Consider the following 20,470-nt stretch of genomic DNA (forward strand, 5'->3'; position numbering starts at 1 on the left):
CACAGCTTCCACGATGACATTTTTCTTCTCTTTGTTTAAAACTCTTCAGAGCCGTGTTAGTTAGCAGGTGTGACTTAAAAGCCTCTTATTAGGAAAAACCAATCACCAGCTCCACCCTCACATAGCACTGCTGAAATGCGCTCCGGTTTTGTTTAGCAAACTAAGCTAAATGCCAAGGTAACTTATGTTAGCAAGACACCTGCCCTATCCAAAGCCTTTGAATTTCTAGCCAGTAACCCTAGCTTTCAAGTGCCCTTTTGAAACAAGGTCTATGTAGCCCTGGCTGGCCTGAAACTGTTGATCAATGTCTGTAAACTCGCAGACGCTTGCAGTGCCTCCCACGTGCATGGGATTAAAAGTGTCTGCACCACACCAAGCTACAGATTAAATGACATAGTCATCTGGGTACTGATTAGATTTTACTCACTGCAACTTTTACAAGATTTAATCAACATAGTAATTTTAAGCCACCTTTTCTATTTTAGGAAGGACTTTTGAAGCGGCCTAAATTAGAGACAAATGGTACTTGGCTTAAATTTTTCCCCCAGCTTCAGTCTCAGCACCTGGAAGGCCAAGCAGCCGAATGCTTGCTGCAGAGGCATCTCCTGTGAAATCACACCGGCTCAGCGATCACATGCTTGATTCAAACATATGTCAGCTAGTGTGACTTGCCCTTTGAGTCATTGTCACACCTAATACCCAATTTCTGGCTATTTTAAATAGAACAGCAATGAACATGGTCAAGAATGTATCTCCGTGACACTACTTATGCTGTATGTCCAGGAGTGGTACAGTTGGACTCAAAGTAGTACTGAACATTTGTTTCTCAGCCACTTGAGGTTCTTCTTTTGAAAATTCTGTCTAGGTATGTACTCCACTTTTTAATTGGGTTATTTGACATCTTGATATTCTAGTCCTTTTAGTTCTTTATATAGTTTGGATTATTAGCCCAGTTTTTCCCATTCCACAGGCTACCACTTTGTCTGTATGATAGTGTCCTTTGCTGTGCAGAAGCTTCTCAGTTTCACGAGGTCCCACTTATTAATTGTGAACCTTATTGTCTGTGCTAATGCTGTTCTGTTCAGAAAGCTTTTTCTCTGCCAATGAGTTCAAGGCTATTCCCCATTTTCTCTTTATCAGGTTCAGTGTATCTGCTTTTTTGTTAAGGTCTTGAAGGAATTTGTAAGGTAACAGATAGGGATCTATTTGGATTCTTCCTGCAGACATTCAGTTTGGCCAGCACCATTTGTCGAAGATGCTGTCTGTTGCTATGTTAAGGTGTGCTACATTTGTTCACGCTGCATTTGTATAATGATGGAAGGATGTGTGTTTAACTAGGTAAAGATGTATTTCATTTGTTTCACATTGCCTGCCTAAGGCATCTGATTGGTTTAATAAAGAGCTAGATGGCCAATAGCTAGGTAGAGAAAGGATAGGTGAGGTTTGCAGGCAGAGAGAACAAAAGAAGGAAGGAGAGAACGTGAAGAAAGAGAGGGGGCATGCCTGGGTCCAGCCAGGTAGCTGTTGGCCACCCAGACCCATGAAGCAGTGAAAGTAAGATATACAGAAGGAAAAGAGGGAAAAAGCCCCAGGGCAAAAGATAGGAACCGGCTAATTTAAGTTAAAAGAGCTACCCAGAAATAAGCCTAAGCTAGGTTGAGCATTCAAAACTAATAATAAGACTCCATGTAATGATGCAGGAGCTTGTTGGTGTCCCCCCCGCCCAAAAAAAGCCTGGTAACGAACTATATAAATGATCCCCGAATGTATAGTCAGCTGACAGCAAGTATGCTAAGTATGCTGTCTGATCTGGACAAGTAAGATACAAGGAATAGTTAATGTGAGCCACAAGGATTATATAGTAAAACACAATCAGCAAAGTATCTGGATACAAAATTAGCTCACACACACAAAAAAAATCAGTGTTTCTGTAGACAAATTCAAATATACTTGGAAAGAAATGATGGAAACAATACCTTTCCCAGTAGACTGACATCACATAAAACATCTTGGGGCAACCCTAACTACGCAAGTGAAAGATTTATATGATCAAAAACTCTACCACATTGAGGATGAAACTATCTCTCATGCTTATAGATCTTAGAATTAGTAGGAGTAATACAGTATAAACTAAGTTTTTAAAATCAAAAATAAACTATAGATTTAATGTAATCCTCATCAAAATTCCAATGCAACTCTTCACAGATCTTGAAAGGACAGTTTCAGCTTCATATGGAAACACAAAAAAACCTAGGTTAGCTAAAACAATTCTGAATAATAAAAGAAATGTTGGCATTATCACTCTCTGATTTCAAGTTGAGCTACAGGGCTATAGCAATAAACACTGTCATATTGACATATAAACAGACTTGTTGATCAGTGGAATCAAATTGAAGATCCAGATATAAATCCACATGCATACCAGAAATGCACACTGAAAAAGACAGCAATACCAGGCTTTTTCTTTTTTCTTTTCTATTTTTTCTTTCCCCAAACAGGTTCTTTATCCACTAACCAATAAAAGAACATACATACAGAAGGACCTCCCACACCAACAAGTGTTCTGGAAGCTTTGCATACTGGGTTCTCCACAAGATCATACTTCTGTACATTTATTGTTTTGACTATTATGCAGTAAGGGGACATTCTTTTCTGGTCCACTCTATTTTTGTTTTCTCTATGCTTCTTGTACCTTGATAGATATCTCCTCCTATAGGTTAGGGAAATTTTCTTTTATGATTTTTTTAAAAATATTTTTTGTGCCTCTGACCTGCGTTACTTTTCCTTCCTCCATTCCTATTATTTTTAGATTTGGGCTTTTCATAGTGTCCCAGATTTCCTGGATATTTTGTACCAGGTGGTTTTTAGATTTAACATTTTCTTTGACGAAGGTTATCTATTTCTTCAATAGTATCTTCAAGGCCTGAGACTCAGTCTTCCACCTCCTGTATTCTGTTGCTGGGGCTTAATTCTGAGGTTTCTGTTTGAGTTACTCAAACTTTCATTTCCAGATTTCCTTTAGTTTGGGTTTTCTTTATTGACTCTATTTCCACTTTCAGGTCTTAAATGGCTTTATTCATTTACTTTCATTGTTTGTGTTTACATAGATTTTTGTAAAGAATCTTTTCATTTCCTCCTTAAGGACCTTTATCATATTAATAAAGACTATTTTAAGATCTTCTTCTGCTTCAACTACATTGCAATACTTAGGGCCTGATGTGGTAGGATTGCTGGGATTGTCCTGGTTTTAACTGATTGATCATGCTTTATGCTGGCATCTAAGCATGTGCATTTGGAAACACTGTAATTCTAGGTGCTGACTTCTGGTCTTCTCTTTGTTGGGGATGTGTTTTGTTCCTTGGTTTCTGGTGCCCCCTCTGGTTCTTAGGAGCGTGTGGTGGCTGTGTGGTGCTTGGCAGAGAATTCTTTTAAAATCCTGATAGGTGTCCACTGGGGACTCTTGGTAAAATGTGTTTCTAGCTATTGGGTGGTGACACTTAGGAATGGGGATGGGCTAGAGGATCAGGCTCCAAAGGTCCAGAGGAAGGAAGAAAGCAGATATACAACCAGGATCTGCTTAGTTCCCTAGGAATGAGTCAAAGAGTAAAGGGAGGTCAGACCAGAAAGTCTGCTACAGAACTAGAGACGGGAATGGGTGACTGGACATGGAGAAATGGAAGGAGAGGTGAAGACCTGCAGTTAGCCTTATGCTTTTGTGACCAGAGTGGCCTGTAGGTCCCCAGGGAGTGCCCATAGGGAGTTGTGGACCGAGACAAAGCGATGAGTGGGGTAAAGGGAGTTTAGAGAGAAAGATCTGGGTGGCCCACTGGAGATGGCAGTCAGAGGAAGGGGAAGTCATGCAGGTGGTCTACTATTTTTGTTTGTGTTTCCATTTTTAGTTACGTAATCACATTCATGCAACCAGTCTTCTAATTAAAAGTCCAACTTGGGAATTCTTAGGGTTTGTGAAGATGAGGGGGAAAAAGAAATCAGAAAACCAACCGTGCCACTTAAAAGTTTCATAATGATGAAAATCTTGCAAATAACATCCAGTGGCCGTGACTGTCTTAAATTCAAACTTTAGGCAAATATAGGGAAAAAAAAAAACCCAGACTAGAGAATACAAATCCACACAGACTTGCTGCTTCACTGACTTCAGCTAACAGTGTGTGTGTGTAGCATTACAATGCTAAATGTCCAGTCATAACTACAAGAGCAGCCTAGACTCCAACAAGACCAACAAAGTATTAGTCCTGTAATAAAATGCAAACTTAAAATATGAATTAAAAACACAAAGTAAAAGTACCCAACCATTTTGTTTTACTATGATAAATTTTAAAACTTTTACATGCAAAAGTTGATGTTCTAGTGGGTAAAGTTGAGTATTTATGCCAAAGCTTGGCCACATGGGATTAAGAACACAACACTTGTTAATAAAAAGGCATATGTAGCAGAACTTCATCAATTCCACCTGATCCAGCATAGGGATTCAAAAGCTCTGTTGCACAGTAAGGAAACAGATTTTTTTTTTAACGACAAAACAAAGTAGGTAGTTAATAAAGAAAAGCAGCAAAGCAAAGAGAATAGAGATCCCTAAGGTACCTTCACACACTAGAACATTCCCTAACACACTAGAACATTTCAACTTGACAATTTGGGATTTAAAAGACATAAACTTAAAAGTATATGATCCGTTTCTTTATTAACATAGGGAAAATTTAGAGACTACACTTAATGTGGTACACGGGAAGATCCAATCTTACATTCTGAGTTATTTTTTGTCCTACGTTTATATATATATATACACACACACACACACACACATACATATATATACATATATATACACACACACATATATATATCTAGTATGTAGAAAATATATAGAAATGCCAGTTAATTCAACTTTGGAAGTAATGCCTCACATGGAAGAAGAACTTTTCTAAACATCTAGCATTTAGGAATGATTCCTGGGTTCTCAAAGAGCACCAAAATACAGGGATAAACACAGCTTGGGACAGAATGTGTTTTAGTCAGTACTATTCCTTATTTATTTTTATCTCTATTTTAATGGTGAAGAAAGAAAAGCTAATCCAACTTACTGAAAAGCTAATCTAAGCTACTGGATTAGACTCACTACGGAAATGAACTTCATGATAAAAAGAAACTGTGGGTTTGGAAGGGGTGTAGAGAGTTTGCTCTGACCAGATTCATCAATTAGGGATGTGTAGTGAGCTAAGCAATACTCTTAGTGTGTCCTTGGTAGGTTTGATCAAGTTGCCTGAAGGTAGAGTCTTTAGAAGAGGGAACTCCACTGAGAAAATGCATCAGATTTGCTGGTAATATTTCTATGATTAATGATTGCTTGATGGAGTAGGGCCCAGTCCACTGTGGTTAATGCCATCCCTAAGCAGATGGCCTGGGTTTTATGAAATAGTAAGCTGAGCAAGCCATTAAGCAGCGTTCCTCCATGGTCCCTGCTTGAGTTCCTATCTCAGCTTCCATCAGTGATGTGTCTTTTGATTGATTTTAGTTTGAAGTCTATTTTGTTAGATATTAGAACAGCTACACCAGTTTGTTTCTTAGGTCCATTTGATTGGAAAATTTTTTCCCAGCCCTTTACTCTGAGGTGATGTCTGTCTTTGAGGCTGAGGTGTGTTTCTTGAAATCAACAGAAGGATAGATTCTGTTTTCATATCCAACCTGTTAGCCAGTGTCTTTTTATAGGTGAGTTGAGTCTATTTATATTAAGGGATATTAATGACCAGTGATTGCTAGTTCCTGTTACTGTAATTTTATTGTTGGTGATGTTATTGTCAGTGTCTTTCCCTTATTTGTGATTTGCTGCTGTGAGATCATCTATTGTCTGTTTTTGTAGATGTAGCTAACTTCCTTGGGTTGGAGTTTTCCCTAGTACTTTGTTGTAGGGCTGGGTTTGTGGCTAGGCATTGGTTAAATCTGGTTGTCATGGGGCTGGAGAGATGGCTCAGCGGTTAAGAGCATTGTGTGTTCTTCCAAAGGACCCGAGTTCGATTCCCAGCAACCACATGGTGGCTCACAACCATCTGTAATGAGGTCTGGTGTCCTCTTCTAGCCAGCAGGCATATATGTAAACAGAATATTGTATCCATAATAAATAAATATTTTTTTTAAAAAAAAAATCTGGTTGTCATGGAATATCTTGTTTTGTCTGTTTATGGCAACTGGAAATTTTTCTGGGTATAGTAGTCTAGACTGGCATCTGTAGTCTCTTAATGTCTGCACATGCTTGAGCAGGACCTTCCGGCTTTCATTGTTTCCACTGAGAAGTCAGGTATAATTCTGATAGGTGTACCTTTATATGTTACTTGGCCTTTTTCCTTTGAATCTCTGAATAATCTTTCTTTATTCTGTATGTTTAGTGTTTAGATTATTATGCAGTAAGAGAATTTTTTTTTTTTGGTCCAGTCTATTTTGTGTTCTGTAAGCTTCTTGTATCTTCATAGAGATATCTTTCTTTAGGTTGGGAAAGTTTTCTTCTATAACTTTGTTGAATATATTTTCTGTGCTTTTGAGTTGAACTTCTTATCCTTATTCTATCCCTATTATTCTTAGGTTTGGTCTTTTCACGGTGTCCTTTATTTCCTGGATATTTTGTGTTAAGCTTTTGTTAAATTTAACATTTTCTTTGAGTCTAATACCTGTATTGTACCTTCAGCACTTGAGATTCTTCCATCTCCTGTACTCTGCTGTTTATTTATGCTTGCACTTGTGGTTCCTGATTGTTTTCCCATATTTTCTGTTTCTGGAATTCCCTGGATTGTGTTTGTTTTATTGTTTCTATTTCAGTTTTCAAGTCTTTAATCATTTCTTTTACCTGTTTGATTGCTCTTTCTTGGTTTCTTTTAAGGGACTTGTTGATTTCTTCTAGCTTTTTGTTTCCTTGAGAAAATTTTTCATTCTTCCCTTCTTTAAGGGCCTCAAACATTCTCCTAAAGCTATATTTTAGGTCATTTTTTTTTCTGCTTCCTCTCTGTTGGGGTGTTCAAGCCTTGTTATTTTAGAGCCACTAGTTTTTATTGGTGTCATGTTGCTTGTCGTGGTGTTGAGTGTGTTCTTCCAGTGTTTACTCATCTTTTCCTCTGAATGATGTAGCTGGGGTCGTGTCTCTGGTGACCACTCTTCCAGGAACCAGTGGATTCAAGGCTCAGACAGTTGTTCCTCGTAATGGAGTTGGGGCTATGGCTCCAGTCAAGCCAGAGGTCACTCAGCAGTCCTGGAGGTTGTTCTGCAATCCCGGAGGTCAGTCAGGCCTGCTCCCATTGAGGTCGCTGGCTTAGGCCTGCTCTGATGGAGGTCTCTAGCGTGGGCCTAGTCTGGTGGAGGTTTGTGGCTCGAGTCCAGTCCCGCATATGTCACTGGTTTAGGCCTGTTCCCTTAGAGGTTGCTCCATCTGTACCTGTGCTGGTTCAGGCCTCCTCCGGGGGAGATTCCTCCTACATTTTATTCTTAAATGCAGTTATTAACCCTTCAATAACATACCCAAGGAATTATATTCCCTTTATCACCAGATTGCCTCTGGACAGAACTGTTTTTCTCCAATTACTGATTTTATTAATGAAAATTTTAGGTAACATTAAAGCATCCAGTACCTGTATACTAGATAAGCAAAGAAACTATAGACCCAAATAAACACTATAATACAGGTAGTCTTTGAATACTACATCACCAGAGGAATATAGACCCAAACACTATCCGACAGGTGGTCTTTGACGTAAAATAAATAGTCGATTTAAGATTTTTAACTTTGGGTGTGATACGGATTCAGGAGGATCTAGCAGAACTTGGCATGTGGTTTTGGCCCAAGCCAGAGCTATGCAGCATGACTCTTTTGTGATGCCACAGTCTTCATCACTTATGTGACTTCAAGGTACTTGTGGCGATGGTTAGTGGGTTCACTGCATCAAGTGTAATGCCCAGGTATGCTATTGTCAGTTTATGATGGACTGACTGGGATGGATTGCCATTGCCAGACAGAAAGCACCTGTGTTAACAGCTAGACAAGTGAGCAAAACTAGTGTTCTGAAACTGCAGTGCTTTGGCAAGTAACTAAAATTAAAAAAAGAAAAATATTCAAAAAAATTAATGAGGTAAAATATCTATAATCAGAGATCTGAGTTCCTCATTTAAAATTTGAGTTGTAACCAGATAAAGGAAATGCCACCACATTCCCTCAAGCTGAATGCCAAATCCTTAACAGCTTGTCTATAGCCAGAACTACCAAATTAATATTTGGGTTATTTTGGAGGACTATACAATTGTGAGTATTTTGGTTTGCTTGCCACATAAAAATGGTTATGATTTTTAAAAATTTTAAGTGACGTTTTGTAAATAAACTTATTTCTGTCAAATTCAAATAGGCTTTATACATTATCACGTTAACATTTCTGGCTCAGCAATATAACAGCCCTGACTCTATGCTTACCAGTCTGCACAGAAAAAGTTCTCGTTGCCTCATCAATGGGTAAAAATAAGAATAGCTCATAGCTTGAGGATGTAGTTCCAAGCCATGCTTAACTTTTAAACTAATACACATCCTGTTACACAGTTTTATCAAGCAGTATAGAAATGCTTCCTCTGAACAAGTACATCCATAGCAGACATCTTCCTTATGTTTAAAATGGTTCTGTTCTTTGTGGACTGAACCGAGAACTCGATGTCCTGATAGTTTCACGGCAGAAACAAGTGTCTGAAAGAACATACTGCATAGTGTCACTGCATTTTAAGACTAATACATAATTCAAAAAACGGTATTGGGGACCTATGTTCTCAGTGATCAGTGTCAATCTTAACGTATATTTTAAAAAGTTAACATATTTCTTTTTTTTTTAACATATTTCTTAAGTATGAATAAAGCTTGAAAGATTAGACTCAAAGAAACAGTTAATTAATTTCCTTTCCTCCTGAGTGGAAGGGAGATGTTTATCACTCACATTCCAAAGGCAAGTACATCTAAGAGGAAGGTTCCTATTACGTGCTGACGTAAAGGACCTGCTGAGTTTGCCTGGGTCTCAGTGACTCATCTGGGTACACAGGGCCAATCCTAAGTGATTGTATGTTAGCAAAGATGTGCTAATAGTTTTAAGTCTTTAAGCAGAAATTTTAAGTAGAAAAATAGTTACCAATATGAGCACAAAGATAAAAATGTACTGCAAAAAAAAAATATGGTTCAGTAAATTAAAACATTAGCAACAAGAAATAATGTCTTCAAAGGGTGCTCGAGACCCAGGAAAGAAAGAGGGTGAAGAGTCGCTTCTGCCATGCTTCAGTCATGTTCTAAAAGTAACTTCTGTTTTATCTACTAAGCCTTAGAAGGCATTGTCCTCAGCTTATGGAATAACACTATTTGTCCAACAATATTATGAAAAAAGTTAATATAGCTTCCCACAGTGTCTAAATTATTTCTCAAGCATATGCCCCACCAGAGGAAAGGCCTAGTCACCTGATCACAACACTTGGCATGTTAATCTTGCCTCAGGACACGCTGCTGCTAGCTGTGATCCTATAGGATTCCTCACGCTTTGGAGGCTGTGTCATTGTGTCTGTCCTGTGTGGAGGTCACACGCTGACATCAGGGTGTCTTCCACAAACGCTCTCCACACCTTTCCACACAAGGTCCCTCACCAACTCAGGAGCTCCCCATTTTGGCTATACTGGCCACTGAGCCTCGAGGTCTGTCTGTCTCCTGGGGTATGGGGTCCACACTCAGATCACCACGCTTGCAGGGCCCGCACTTCAGCTACCAAGTAAGCCACTCTGACAGTTTTCAGTTTCATATGCATTTTTAAATCGCTTCCTCAGAAGACCACGATTCCTAGTTCAGATGCCTAAAGATGTCTATGTCTGAAGCTGCAGTTTCTTTTGTGGCATTTCGAAAACGGTCTCCCACTCAGCATTTTTCTGTTTTCTTGAGTCGATTCCCAAATGAAGTTTAAAAGGCAACATGAACAGTTGACTTTGAAAGGTTCCTTACTATAATTCAAATACCTGTGTGCTAGAGTTAAACTCCAGCCAGAAACTAAACACTGGACTCTACCCAGATTCTCTTTGGTGTCTATGTGTGTTTAGGATCCTTCTAAAAGGGCTCAGTGAAGGTGAAAGAAACAGAAATCACTGACCATATGAAAGCCACCAATTGTTCTTTTTCTAATTCATTCTAAAAATAACAAGAAATAAAACCTTACAAATCCAATATACAGCTGCAAACTTAAAATAGCACATGAAACAAATCTCAGAAGGACCTGTTACATGCAAGGCCATTATGAACCTGGAGCATCTCATTCACACAATATTTTACATAGATAAAGAGAAATGAGCCATGCTTTAGCACAAACGTATTGTGAACACTTACTATTATTGCATGGATGCAACCAGTAACAACTAACCGTAGGGTACATGAAAGTGTAATATGTTGACATGTTCTAAAAATGCCTTAGAGGGAAAACAAACTGTTCACAGACTAATTTCTAAAATGAGCTATTTCCAGTTACTTTTTTATTGTTATTCAAAAGCTCAGTTTTATTGAATGGTTTTCATTCCAAATAAATATCATAACTAGAATAAATTAATTTCCATCTAAAACCAATGTTTGTTTAAAACTACTCCTGGTACTTAAAGTAATGAATGTGAGCCTACTTTAACACTATTTCTTTTTAAACTGTTCAGAGCAAGAAATTTTAAACTATACTGGCCGTTTGAGTTTAAGTATCAACATGAGCAAACCTTCAAAGTTCCACTCTGTACCTCAGGTCATTTTGTAATTTTCAAATGCTGTAAAGTTAATTCTTAATTTTATGCATCACTTACGAATCTGTTCAGTTTTCAAGTATCTGTTGTATATTATAGTAAAAAAAAAAAATCTTTGAACTTCCCCCACAGATAAAGCAAGTGTTCAGTGTTGTTTACCATTCTCATTGCTATAGTTCATCAGCATGCCACAAAAGACAGTCAAGAGCTTCTCATTGGCGGGATCTGTTATACTGCACAGGGACCTTAAATGGTCAATTACAATCTGTGCACCACCTGCTTGGTCAACTGCACTTCTGCCCTCATCTGTAAAACAAAGAATTAAATTAAAAATAAAATAAAATAAAGGAAATGGACCTTACAATTTCAAATACAAAACATAATACTGTTAGTTATCCCTTATTTAATAATTTGAAAATAAACCTAAGCAGGGTGATTAAATGTCTTGTTGAAAATCAGACAGAAGGAAAACAAAACAAATAAACATGAACATGGGGGTGGGATGGGCACAGACGGTCACTTTCTAGGAGGAAAACAAAGAGTACCCTCACTGGGCTAAGATGGGAGCTTAAAGAACTTCTGAGTGTCCGCAGATGGCGAGAAAACTCAGTCTCCTCTTTCACGATGAAATTGTTAAAGTTTTTTTAAAAAGCAGGAACAAAATCTTTTTCTGACAGGACAGGGTTTCTGAGGAACCCGGGGTCTTACACACAGGAGACAGGAGTTCTATCACTGAGCCACGTCCACAGCCTCCTAAGCAGTATTAACTGGTGACCGTGCTCATACTACACTTGGAAAACAATACATATATCCTCCCATAAGTGTTTTTCAAAGTCTGTTGTCAAAGAAAAGTGGCTAGAACACAGTATAATTCTAGGCTACCATACTCAATTACTGAATACCAGTGCTAGGGTCCTGCAGCATTTCCTACCATATCTTCACTCTTGATATGTGCTTTATTTTTCTTCATTTTCTCTCTCCTAGCTTACACCATCACATTTCAGTTTTGAAGTGCTGGTGAAACACACTTGTGAGCTTACACAAACACCTTTCAGCTGCTCAAACACGCAAACCGCTTTAGGAGACTTCCCAGTCTTGGAACACAGGAATGCAAAGGGATGTGTGCCTTATAAAGCCTGACCACGTCCTATAAAAAGACAGACTATAGAATAGTGCTGTCCATAGTACACAATCATGATGGCAACATATAGAAGCCACTTTAAAGAGTAAAATAAGGCAAGAAATACGTTTTACTGTGCTTTTATTTAACCAAATGTCTAAACTATTATCATTCTAACATGCAATCGATGTTATTAGTGAAATATTTTATATTCTACAACAAATTTCCTGAATCTAAGAGTATTTTACCCTAGAGCTGCCTAACCACACTTCAATAGTTCAGGAGCTAGACCGGTGACTTGATGTCATAATGGATAGCTCAGCTGTGAAAACGAAAGGGTAAACACCGGAAACACCTCCCAAAGGAGTGATTGCTAAGAAGCTCCTCAATGAAAGATTTTTAGTTTTCTACTAAAAAAAAAGCAATGGACTAGGGCCAAATATTTATTTATATGTGATGCTCAATCACCTGGTAATATGAAACTTAATACACCATTTCCTTTGGCATAGTCATATACATACACACATTCAACACACTAACTTCATAATTAAAAAATTAAGGAAAGAGGATAAAATGAAAATAATTTCATGTATTTAACTTCATACCATGTCCTAATAGTTATACTTTTATACAGATGCACAACTATGCCCTATGCTAAACAGCTAAGACTCCAAAAAATTATATACCTACCGCTGAGAGAAACTCGCTGAGAATGTTGTATTCTCAGAAATTTAAGTTCCAGGGCTGGAGAGATTGTTCAGTGGATAAAATACTCACCAAGCAGTTTAAAGCCTGGATTTAGATTCCCAGAGCCCACATATATGTTGAATGGGCATAGCAGCCCACCTGCAATTCCAGCACTTAGAAGGTAGGAACACGGGATTCCCTAGGACAAGCTGGCTACCTACACTAGCCATACACGTCAGCTTTGGGTACAAGTGAGAGACCCTGCCTCAGTGAATACAGTACAGAGCAGTAGGGGAAGACAGCCAACACCAACCTCAGGCCTCCCCTTGAACACATCACATACACAAACACTCTCTCTCTCTCTCTCTCTCTCTCTCTCTCTCTCTCTCTCTCTCTCTCTCTCTCTCTCTCTCTCTCTCTCTATCTCTCTCTCTCTCACACACACACACACCTTTACTTTCCAGCCAGGTAGGGTGCACGCTTGTAGCCTAGCATTTCGGAGGTTGAGGCAGAAGGACTGCAAGTTCTAGCTAGCCTGCGGCACGGATCAAGATTGTCTAAACAAATAACAAATGTAATTTCCAGTAACAGAAAATATGCAAAAACGAGTCAATATATATGTGATGGTATTTTAGAAAATTAAAACAGTTGAAAATCTAAATATTCACTTTTATGGATATACAGCATATCTGAACCTAAAGTTGACAAAACTCAGAATTTGAGTTCAGTTGCTGAGTAAGTGTGAGCTTTCAAAATATAAATTGTGAATGCCCACGAATTTTTTTTAAATTAGAATAAGCCTTAGTTTCCTGGTACACAAAGCTATGTTGAGCCCATTTAATTAATTCTGAGACAGGGTCTCACTGTAGCTCAGGCTGGTGGGGCGCTCACTCTATAACCAACGTTGGCCTTGAGATCCTATTCCTTTATCGGCTACCCAGGTGCTGGTATTACACTTACCACATTCAGCTGTAGTCTGTTGAAAGCTAAGTTGGCTCCCTTATCGACAGAGCTCATCAGAGTTGAAAAATTTACTCAAAAGTTCTTTCGGGCTGGCACTTTGAACCTTCCCTAGTAGCTCATTTAAGTTCCTTAATGAGCTCTCTACAATCTACAATCCTGACACATTCTCTACCAGAGATCCCCCAGGTCATTTAGGCTGGGACTTGCGTAGAAAGACTTTAATGTTGTTCCTGTCCTCCACCAGTCTCTCCAGACTTACCCTGAAACCTGCTGCAGCCCGATAGAAGTCCTGGATACAAGGGGCATACCTCAACATAAAAAAGACAATCTATAGCAAGCCCTAACATCATCCTAAATGGAGAGAAACTCAAAGAATTTACACTAAAATCAGGAACAGGACAAGGTTGTCTCCATAGCTATTCAATATAGTACTTGAAGTCTTAGCTAGGGCAGTAAGACAACGGAAGGAGACCAAAGGGATACAATTAGGAAATGACAAAGTCAAAGTATCTTTATTTGCAGCCAAAATCTTATACATAAAAGATCCTAAAAATTCTATTAGGAAACTTTTATAGTTGATAAACATTTCCAGCAATGCAGCAGGATATAAAAATCAATACAAAAATCTGTAACCTTCCTATATACGAATGACAAATATGGAGAACGAAATCAGGGAAACAGTACCTTTCACAAGAGTCCCTAAAAATGTATCTTTAGCCCTAACCAAGCAAGTGAAAGACTGTACAATAAAAATTTTGACATTGAATAAAGAAATTGAAGACACCAGAAAATGGAAAGACTCACCCCCATACTTAAGGATTAGAAGGATTAATACTGTGAGAATGGGCCATCCTACCAAAATCAATTGATAGGTTCAAGGCAATCCCCCAAATTATTCACAGAAATTAGAAAAATTTCAATTTTATGTGGACACACACACCAAAAAAAAAAAAAAAAAAAAAAAAAAAAAAAAAACCCTCAGGATAGCTAAAACAATCCTGAATAATAAAAGAACTTTTATGCCTGCCTGTATCAGAAGAGAAACAGTGGAAGAGTGGTGGGTTGAGGGGGTGGGGTTGGGGGGAGGAACTGGGAAAAGGAGAAGGAGGGAAAAAAATGGTTGGGATGTAAAAACAAAAAAAAATTAAATTATTAAAAAAAACTTCTGGAAATAGTGCCACCCCTTTTCTCAAACTGTACTACAAAGTTACGGTAATAAAAACAGCATGGTACTGGCATAAACACAGAAAACTGATTAATGGAATCAAACTGAAAAAAATGTAATTCCACACACCCATGAACAGTTGATTTTTGGCAAGAAAAAAAGGGGGAAACTAATTTAAGAAAAGGCAGCATCTTTACAAGATGGTGCTGTCAAACTGAAGGGCTGTGTGTAGGAAGACTCAAATAGATCAACGGTTATCATTTGGCACAAAACTCACCTCCAAATGATCAAGGACATAGTAGTAAACGAAATAAAGGCTGCAATAGGATTTAAACTGGTAACTTTGTTATTTGTATATAATCAAGAAACCGTCACATGCCTGGAGGTGGTTAGTGTAGGCCTTTAATCCCAGCACTCAGGAGGCAGAGGCAGGTGGATCTGTGTGTTCAAGCCTGTCCTACAAGAGTTAGTTCCAAGACAGGTTCCAAAGCTATAGAGATTGCTTATGTCTGTTGGCAGGCCGTCTCTCCTTTGGAGTCTGGTCCTAGGAACCAGTTTTCTGTCTGTAGTGATTAGTTGGCCTTTTCTAGAAATGGATTCCTATGTTATATATGCCTTTATGTCTGGCTTCTTCCCCCGAGTCTGAGGATTGCCAGAGCCATCTGTATTTGTTTTAGTATTGTCACAGATTATCTGAGATTGGGCAATTTATAATGATAACAGGTTGCTTTTGGCTCAGAATTCTGAAAGTCTAAAAGCACAGTAACAGCATCTGATCAGCATCTTCTAGGGCCTTCCAGGGATGCTGGGAAGCAAAGGAACAAGCATGAAGGAGAGACGGAGAAGAGAGATGAGATACTCTAACAGTTTACTCCTGAAATAACTAACCATGTTTATTTACAAGTGCAGTATACGCATACTGCACATTAGAACATTTTAAAGAATAAAGTGAAGAGATCCTAGGCACTGCAGACAAGGAGAATTACAGGTCCATGTATGAAGCAAATGCATCCAAAAGCTCACTTGATTTATTCCCAAGCTATCCAAATCTTTTAAAAAGTTCCATCCCCATTACACTGCAAATGTAGTATACATTACATAATAGCCCAATTGTACATATTATGATATGGTTTTAAAGTCCAGGGCTAAAAAAATAAGAGTTTAGAATGAAGATATTACAAATAGCTATGGAGGAGCATTTCATAACTCAGAAATGAAAAGACAATAGGGCCACTGTGCAAGAATGACGCAAATGGCTGGTCTCACTCTAACATTCATCATTTTTTATATTGCTTTATTATATTTAGATATGATCCTTTTTTTAGATTTATTTATTATGTATACAACATTCTGTCTCGATGTATGCCCGCATTCCAGAGCAGGGCACCTGATCTCAGTACAGATGGTTGTGAGTCACCATGTGGTTGCTGGGAATTGAACTCAGTACCTCTGGAAGAGCAGCCAGCGCTCTTAACCTCTGAGTTATCTCTCCAGCCCCCAACATTCATCATTTTTATCTAAAGGGTTTGTTGTCAATCAATTTTAACATCAGAAGCAAGTTTCTGAAAATACAGTAATGATTTTCACTTACTTACGAATTTAAGAAATACATGTCAATCAGAAAACAAATTCTTTTTCTTATCGCAAAGAATTACATAGTATTGGACCTAAATAAGATGAAATTATATGGATATATTTCTTTTTATCCCTCCTTTTAGTGAAAATATATATTTTCTCATATAATATATATCATGATTCTGGTTTTCTCTCCCTGTACTTTTCCCATATCCTCTCAGTCTTCCCACCCATCCTGATCAACTCCCTTATTGACTCTCATTAGAAAACAAGCAGGCTTTTAAGGGATGATAATAATAAAAGGAAACACAATATAATAAAAGATAAGATAAAACACAAACAAAAACTAACTGGAATGGACAGGACAAAGAGATGGAGAAGAGTCGAAGAGAAGGCACAAGCATCAGACCGCTCATTTGCACGCTCAGGAATCCTGTAGACACACTGAACTGGAGCCGTTAATATGGAATCCTGTAGACACACTGAACTGGAGCCGTTAAAATATACTCAGAGGCCCTGTGAATAATAATGCCTCCATCACTGCGAGTTCCTACGAACTAGACAGTCTTGCTAAGATGGTGTCCTCCGTGCTCTCTAGCTTATACCCTTTCTTTCTCCTCTTCCACGGGGTTCCCTGAGCCCCAATGGGAGGGATTTGATGGAGACATGCCAGTTAGGGTGGAGTGTTCCAAGTTCTCCTACCCTCCACATTATGCCCGGTTGTGGGTCTCTGAATGTGCTTCTCTGATGACGGCTGGCAAGGCACTGATCTGTGAGTACAGCAGAATGTCATTAGAGTCACTTTATTGCTACAGCTTTTTGTGTTTAGAACAGTAATATTAAGTGTTATCCTATGTCCCTGGGCTATCTAGTCTCAAGTTCTTATCACCCAACATCTGAGTTCCATCTGGAGGAGTGGGTCTCAAGTCAAGTCAGACACTGGTTGGTCACTTCTACAAGCTTTGTACCATCATTGCGCTAGCATACCTTCCACGCAGGACACAAACAGCTTGTGGCTGGATGATTGGTATTTGCTTTTTTTTTTCTTAATATTACCTAGCAGAATACCTTTTTGTACCAAGGATGCTGAAACACAGGGTGAAAGCTCTAGGTAGGCACTAACTTGACTGCTACATTTTCAATGAGATGTTGAAGTGCTGTCTTCAGTAATGAGGCCTCGCTGTCAGTTTGCGGAGAGCACCTACAGTCTGGGCAACAAACTATTTGGTCTTATCTTTGTTGGGGTGCGTGTTCTTTTACCTTGGTTTTTGTTGCCCTCTCTGGTTCTTAGGAGGGGGTGGTGGTTATAAGGTTCTTGGTAGGGATTCTTCTGGGGTCCTGATAGGTGTGTCCACTGGGGACTCCTGGTAAAATGTGGTTCTATGTATTGGGTGGTGATACTTAGGAATGGGAATGGGCTAGGAGGAAGGGGACTTCAGGGGTCCACAGGAGTAAGAAAAGAAGGTGTTTCACCAGGATCTGCTTAGTCCCCTGGGAATGGGGACAGAGAGTGAAGAAGGGCCACAGCAGAAGCTCTCCTACAGAGCTGGGGATTCAAATAGGAACTGGATTTGAGGAATAAAGAAGAGGTGAAGATCTGCAGTTAGCTTACTTGCTTCCTTGGTCAGTGACCTGTGGTTTCCTAGGGAGTGGCTGCTGATGTTTGGGGCTGGGATAAAACAGTATGTGAGGTCAAGGAAGTTAGAAGGGAAGTTGTGATAAGGGCTGGGGGTAGGGAAGGAAGGCCACTGCAGGTATACTGCAGTGTTGGGGATGAGCCTGGGGAACTGGATTTGCAGGAGCTGAGTGAGGGTTAGTCAGCCTACCTGCCTCCCTTGTTGATGTTTCTTAACCCGTCCAGATCAAACTATCTTTTGGTTTCTTACTGGCATGTTAGAAGATTTTGCTGTGTCCAGCTCAATTTCATTTCACTTTAAATATGAGGAAAAAAACAGTTGTCAGAAATAAAATAAACAATCCTCACTTTTGTCACGTCAATAAGTTGGGGCAAACTGAAAGGGGGATAAACAGTATTCATTAAGGCTGACCAAGACTGAAGTATTCAGTTATAAAAATTAAGTAAGAGCTGTACAAATGCCTTCATTCTTACTCCTCATCCTAGAAAGGAAGACAATACCCAGGGCAATTATAAGGGTAATATAATTCCAGTTTTCATCATCTATACCCTTTTTGGGCAGAAGAAATAGTATAAAGTCATAGTTATCCATCTGAAAACTTGAGAGATATACCTAATTTTTTTTACTGTACTAGTAACAGTTAAACCATCAAATTTTTATCTAAATTACTTTAATTATTACTAAGAATTTTATTAAATCAAAACATCCTTTGTTTCCTCAATAAAGCAAACAATGTTTACACATACTTCTATATTGAGAGAACATGTCCAGGACAAAGGATCAAATAAAGCTAAGCATGCCTATATACATAGTTTTAAAGGAAGCTTTTTAAAAATTAACGTTTTCCTTCCTCATACGATTTTCGTTTATCTTCATATTTTTGTAATTTATAGCACTTTGAACAAATGCTTATTTAAGATTAACTTTTAGAAAAATTTTCAGGGGCTGGAAAGATGGCTTAGAGGTTGGGAGCATTGCCTGCTCTTCCAAAGGTCCTGAGTTCAATTCCCAGCAACCACATGGTGGCTCAAAACCATCTGTAATGGGGTCTGGTGCCCTCTTCTGGCTTGCAGGTATACACACAGACAGAATATTGTATATATAATAAATATTTTTTTTTAAAATTTTCAGGACATACATATTCCAATATTCTCATTTGGAGGGTTCAGGCAGAGGCTTAGATGTACTTATTTAATGACAGAGTATTTATATGTCCATAACAACTTCTACAAATACAGTACTTACAGAGACAGTGGACCAGAGACATGGTTGTTAAGTAAGTGTTATCACTAATGGAGTTGCTGATCCTGAACACTGAACTCTCAAGATTCAGTCTCTGTATCTGCAATATTTGGCAGGGATTAGTTAGACCATGTCAAAAATCTCTATTTTTAAAAAGATTGATCTACTTTGTTTTATGGGAGGATATCATCAATATGTATTATATAAATGTTTGGATGCTTCAAATAAAATATTAGGAATAAGTAAGTTCTGAAAGACCAATTTCTAAGCAGTATATTCTGCTGGAGGTATCCCCTCACTTTGCTGGGAGGGTCAGTGTTTTTGTTTTTCTATGGGGGCTTCAATAGCATGAATGAATAAGGGGAGGGGACTACTCTATGTACCAACTCCTAACTACCTATAGGACAGTGTTTGACCAAATATCAGTTTAGACTGTGGGCAGTAACTTGACACATAATATTATAAAGATTTAATTTCTTTTATATGTGTGTGTTTTGTAACATTCACCATGTGTGTGCCAGTTGCCTGTGTAGGCCAAATGAGGGTGCCAGATGCCCTGGAACCGGAGTTAGACTACTGTGCGCTGCCGTGTGGGTGCTGGTAACTGACTCCTTACCCCATACAAGAGCAGCAAGAGCCATCATTAGCTAAGCCATCTCTCCAGAAGTCTGCACTTTAAAAGCAGGAATCCTAGGTAGCTTTACTCCCATTACACAGCTCACGTCATTCTAGGTATCCCATCTGATTAAAAAGTATCTGAAATGTTCGCTAAATGAGAAGGTAATTTTAACTTTTTGAGTATTCATTCCTGTGTGTGTGTGTGCGCTACTGTTGACCTGTGTCCTGGTCAGTCTTAACCGTTAACCTGACACAGCCTCAAAGGGCCCACACAGATCAATGGGCCTGTGGGCATGTCTGATGCAGGATGGCCCAGCTCAGTGTATACTATTCCATTCACTGGGCAGGTAGTCCTGGGCTGTGTGAGAAGCCTAGCTAAGTATGGACCTGGAGGGAGTCAGCAAGCAATATTCCTCTGGTTTATGTTTCTACCTCTTGCCTGAGTTTCAGGCCTGATTTCCCTCAATGACAAACTGAGACCTGGGAGTGTAAATACATCATTTCCTACCCTCAGCTTCTTGCAGCCAGCACTTTAAAATTATAGCAACACAGATCTGAGGAGAACACCTATTCCTCCTCAGTGTGCCAATAAGAACCATAGAAGTCATGATTCTCAGCAGAGAAAAATGGGAACAAGCAGGAGGAACAAGAAAGCCCAGAGGAAGAAAGCAAGTTCTG

General features: G+C 38.9%; 1 protein-coding gene across 4 annotated transcripts in view; it reads right to left on the bottom strand.

The window, feature by feature from the left end:
* Positions 1 to 20,470, bottom strand: part of Rap1gds1 (Rap1 GTPase-GDP dissociation stimulator 1) — a 123,404-nt gene that overhangs the window by 31,913 nt on the left and 71,021 nt on the right. For 2 of the 4 annotated variants that reach the window (XM_057793529.1, XM_057793528.1), the window contains exon 5: positions 10,945 to 11,091. The exons of the other annotated variants lie outside the window; for them this stretch is intronic. In XM_057793529.1, the coding sequence (XP_057649512.1) occupies positions 10,945 to 11,091 (147 nt within the window). The remainder of the gene's footprint in view (positions 1 to 10,944; positions 11,092 to 20,470) is intronic. 4 annotated transcript variants of the gene reach the window in all.

This window comes from Chionomys nivalis, chromosome 18 (genome assembly GCF_950005125.1).
Source record: "Chionomys nivalis chromosome 18, mChiNiv1.1, whole genome shotgun sequence".
Taxonomy (NCBI): Eukaryota; Metazoa; Chordata; class Mammalia; order Rodentia; family Cricetidae; genus Chionomys; species Chionomys nivalis.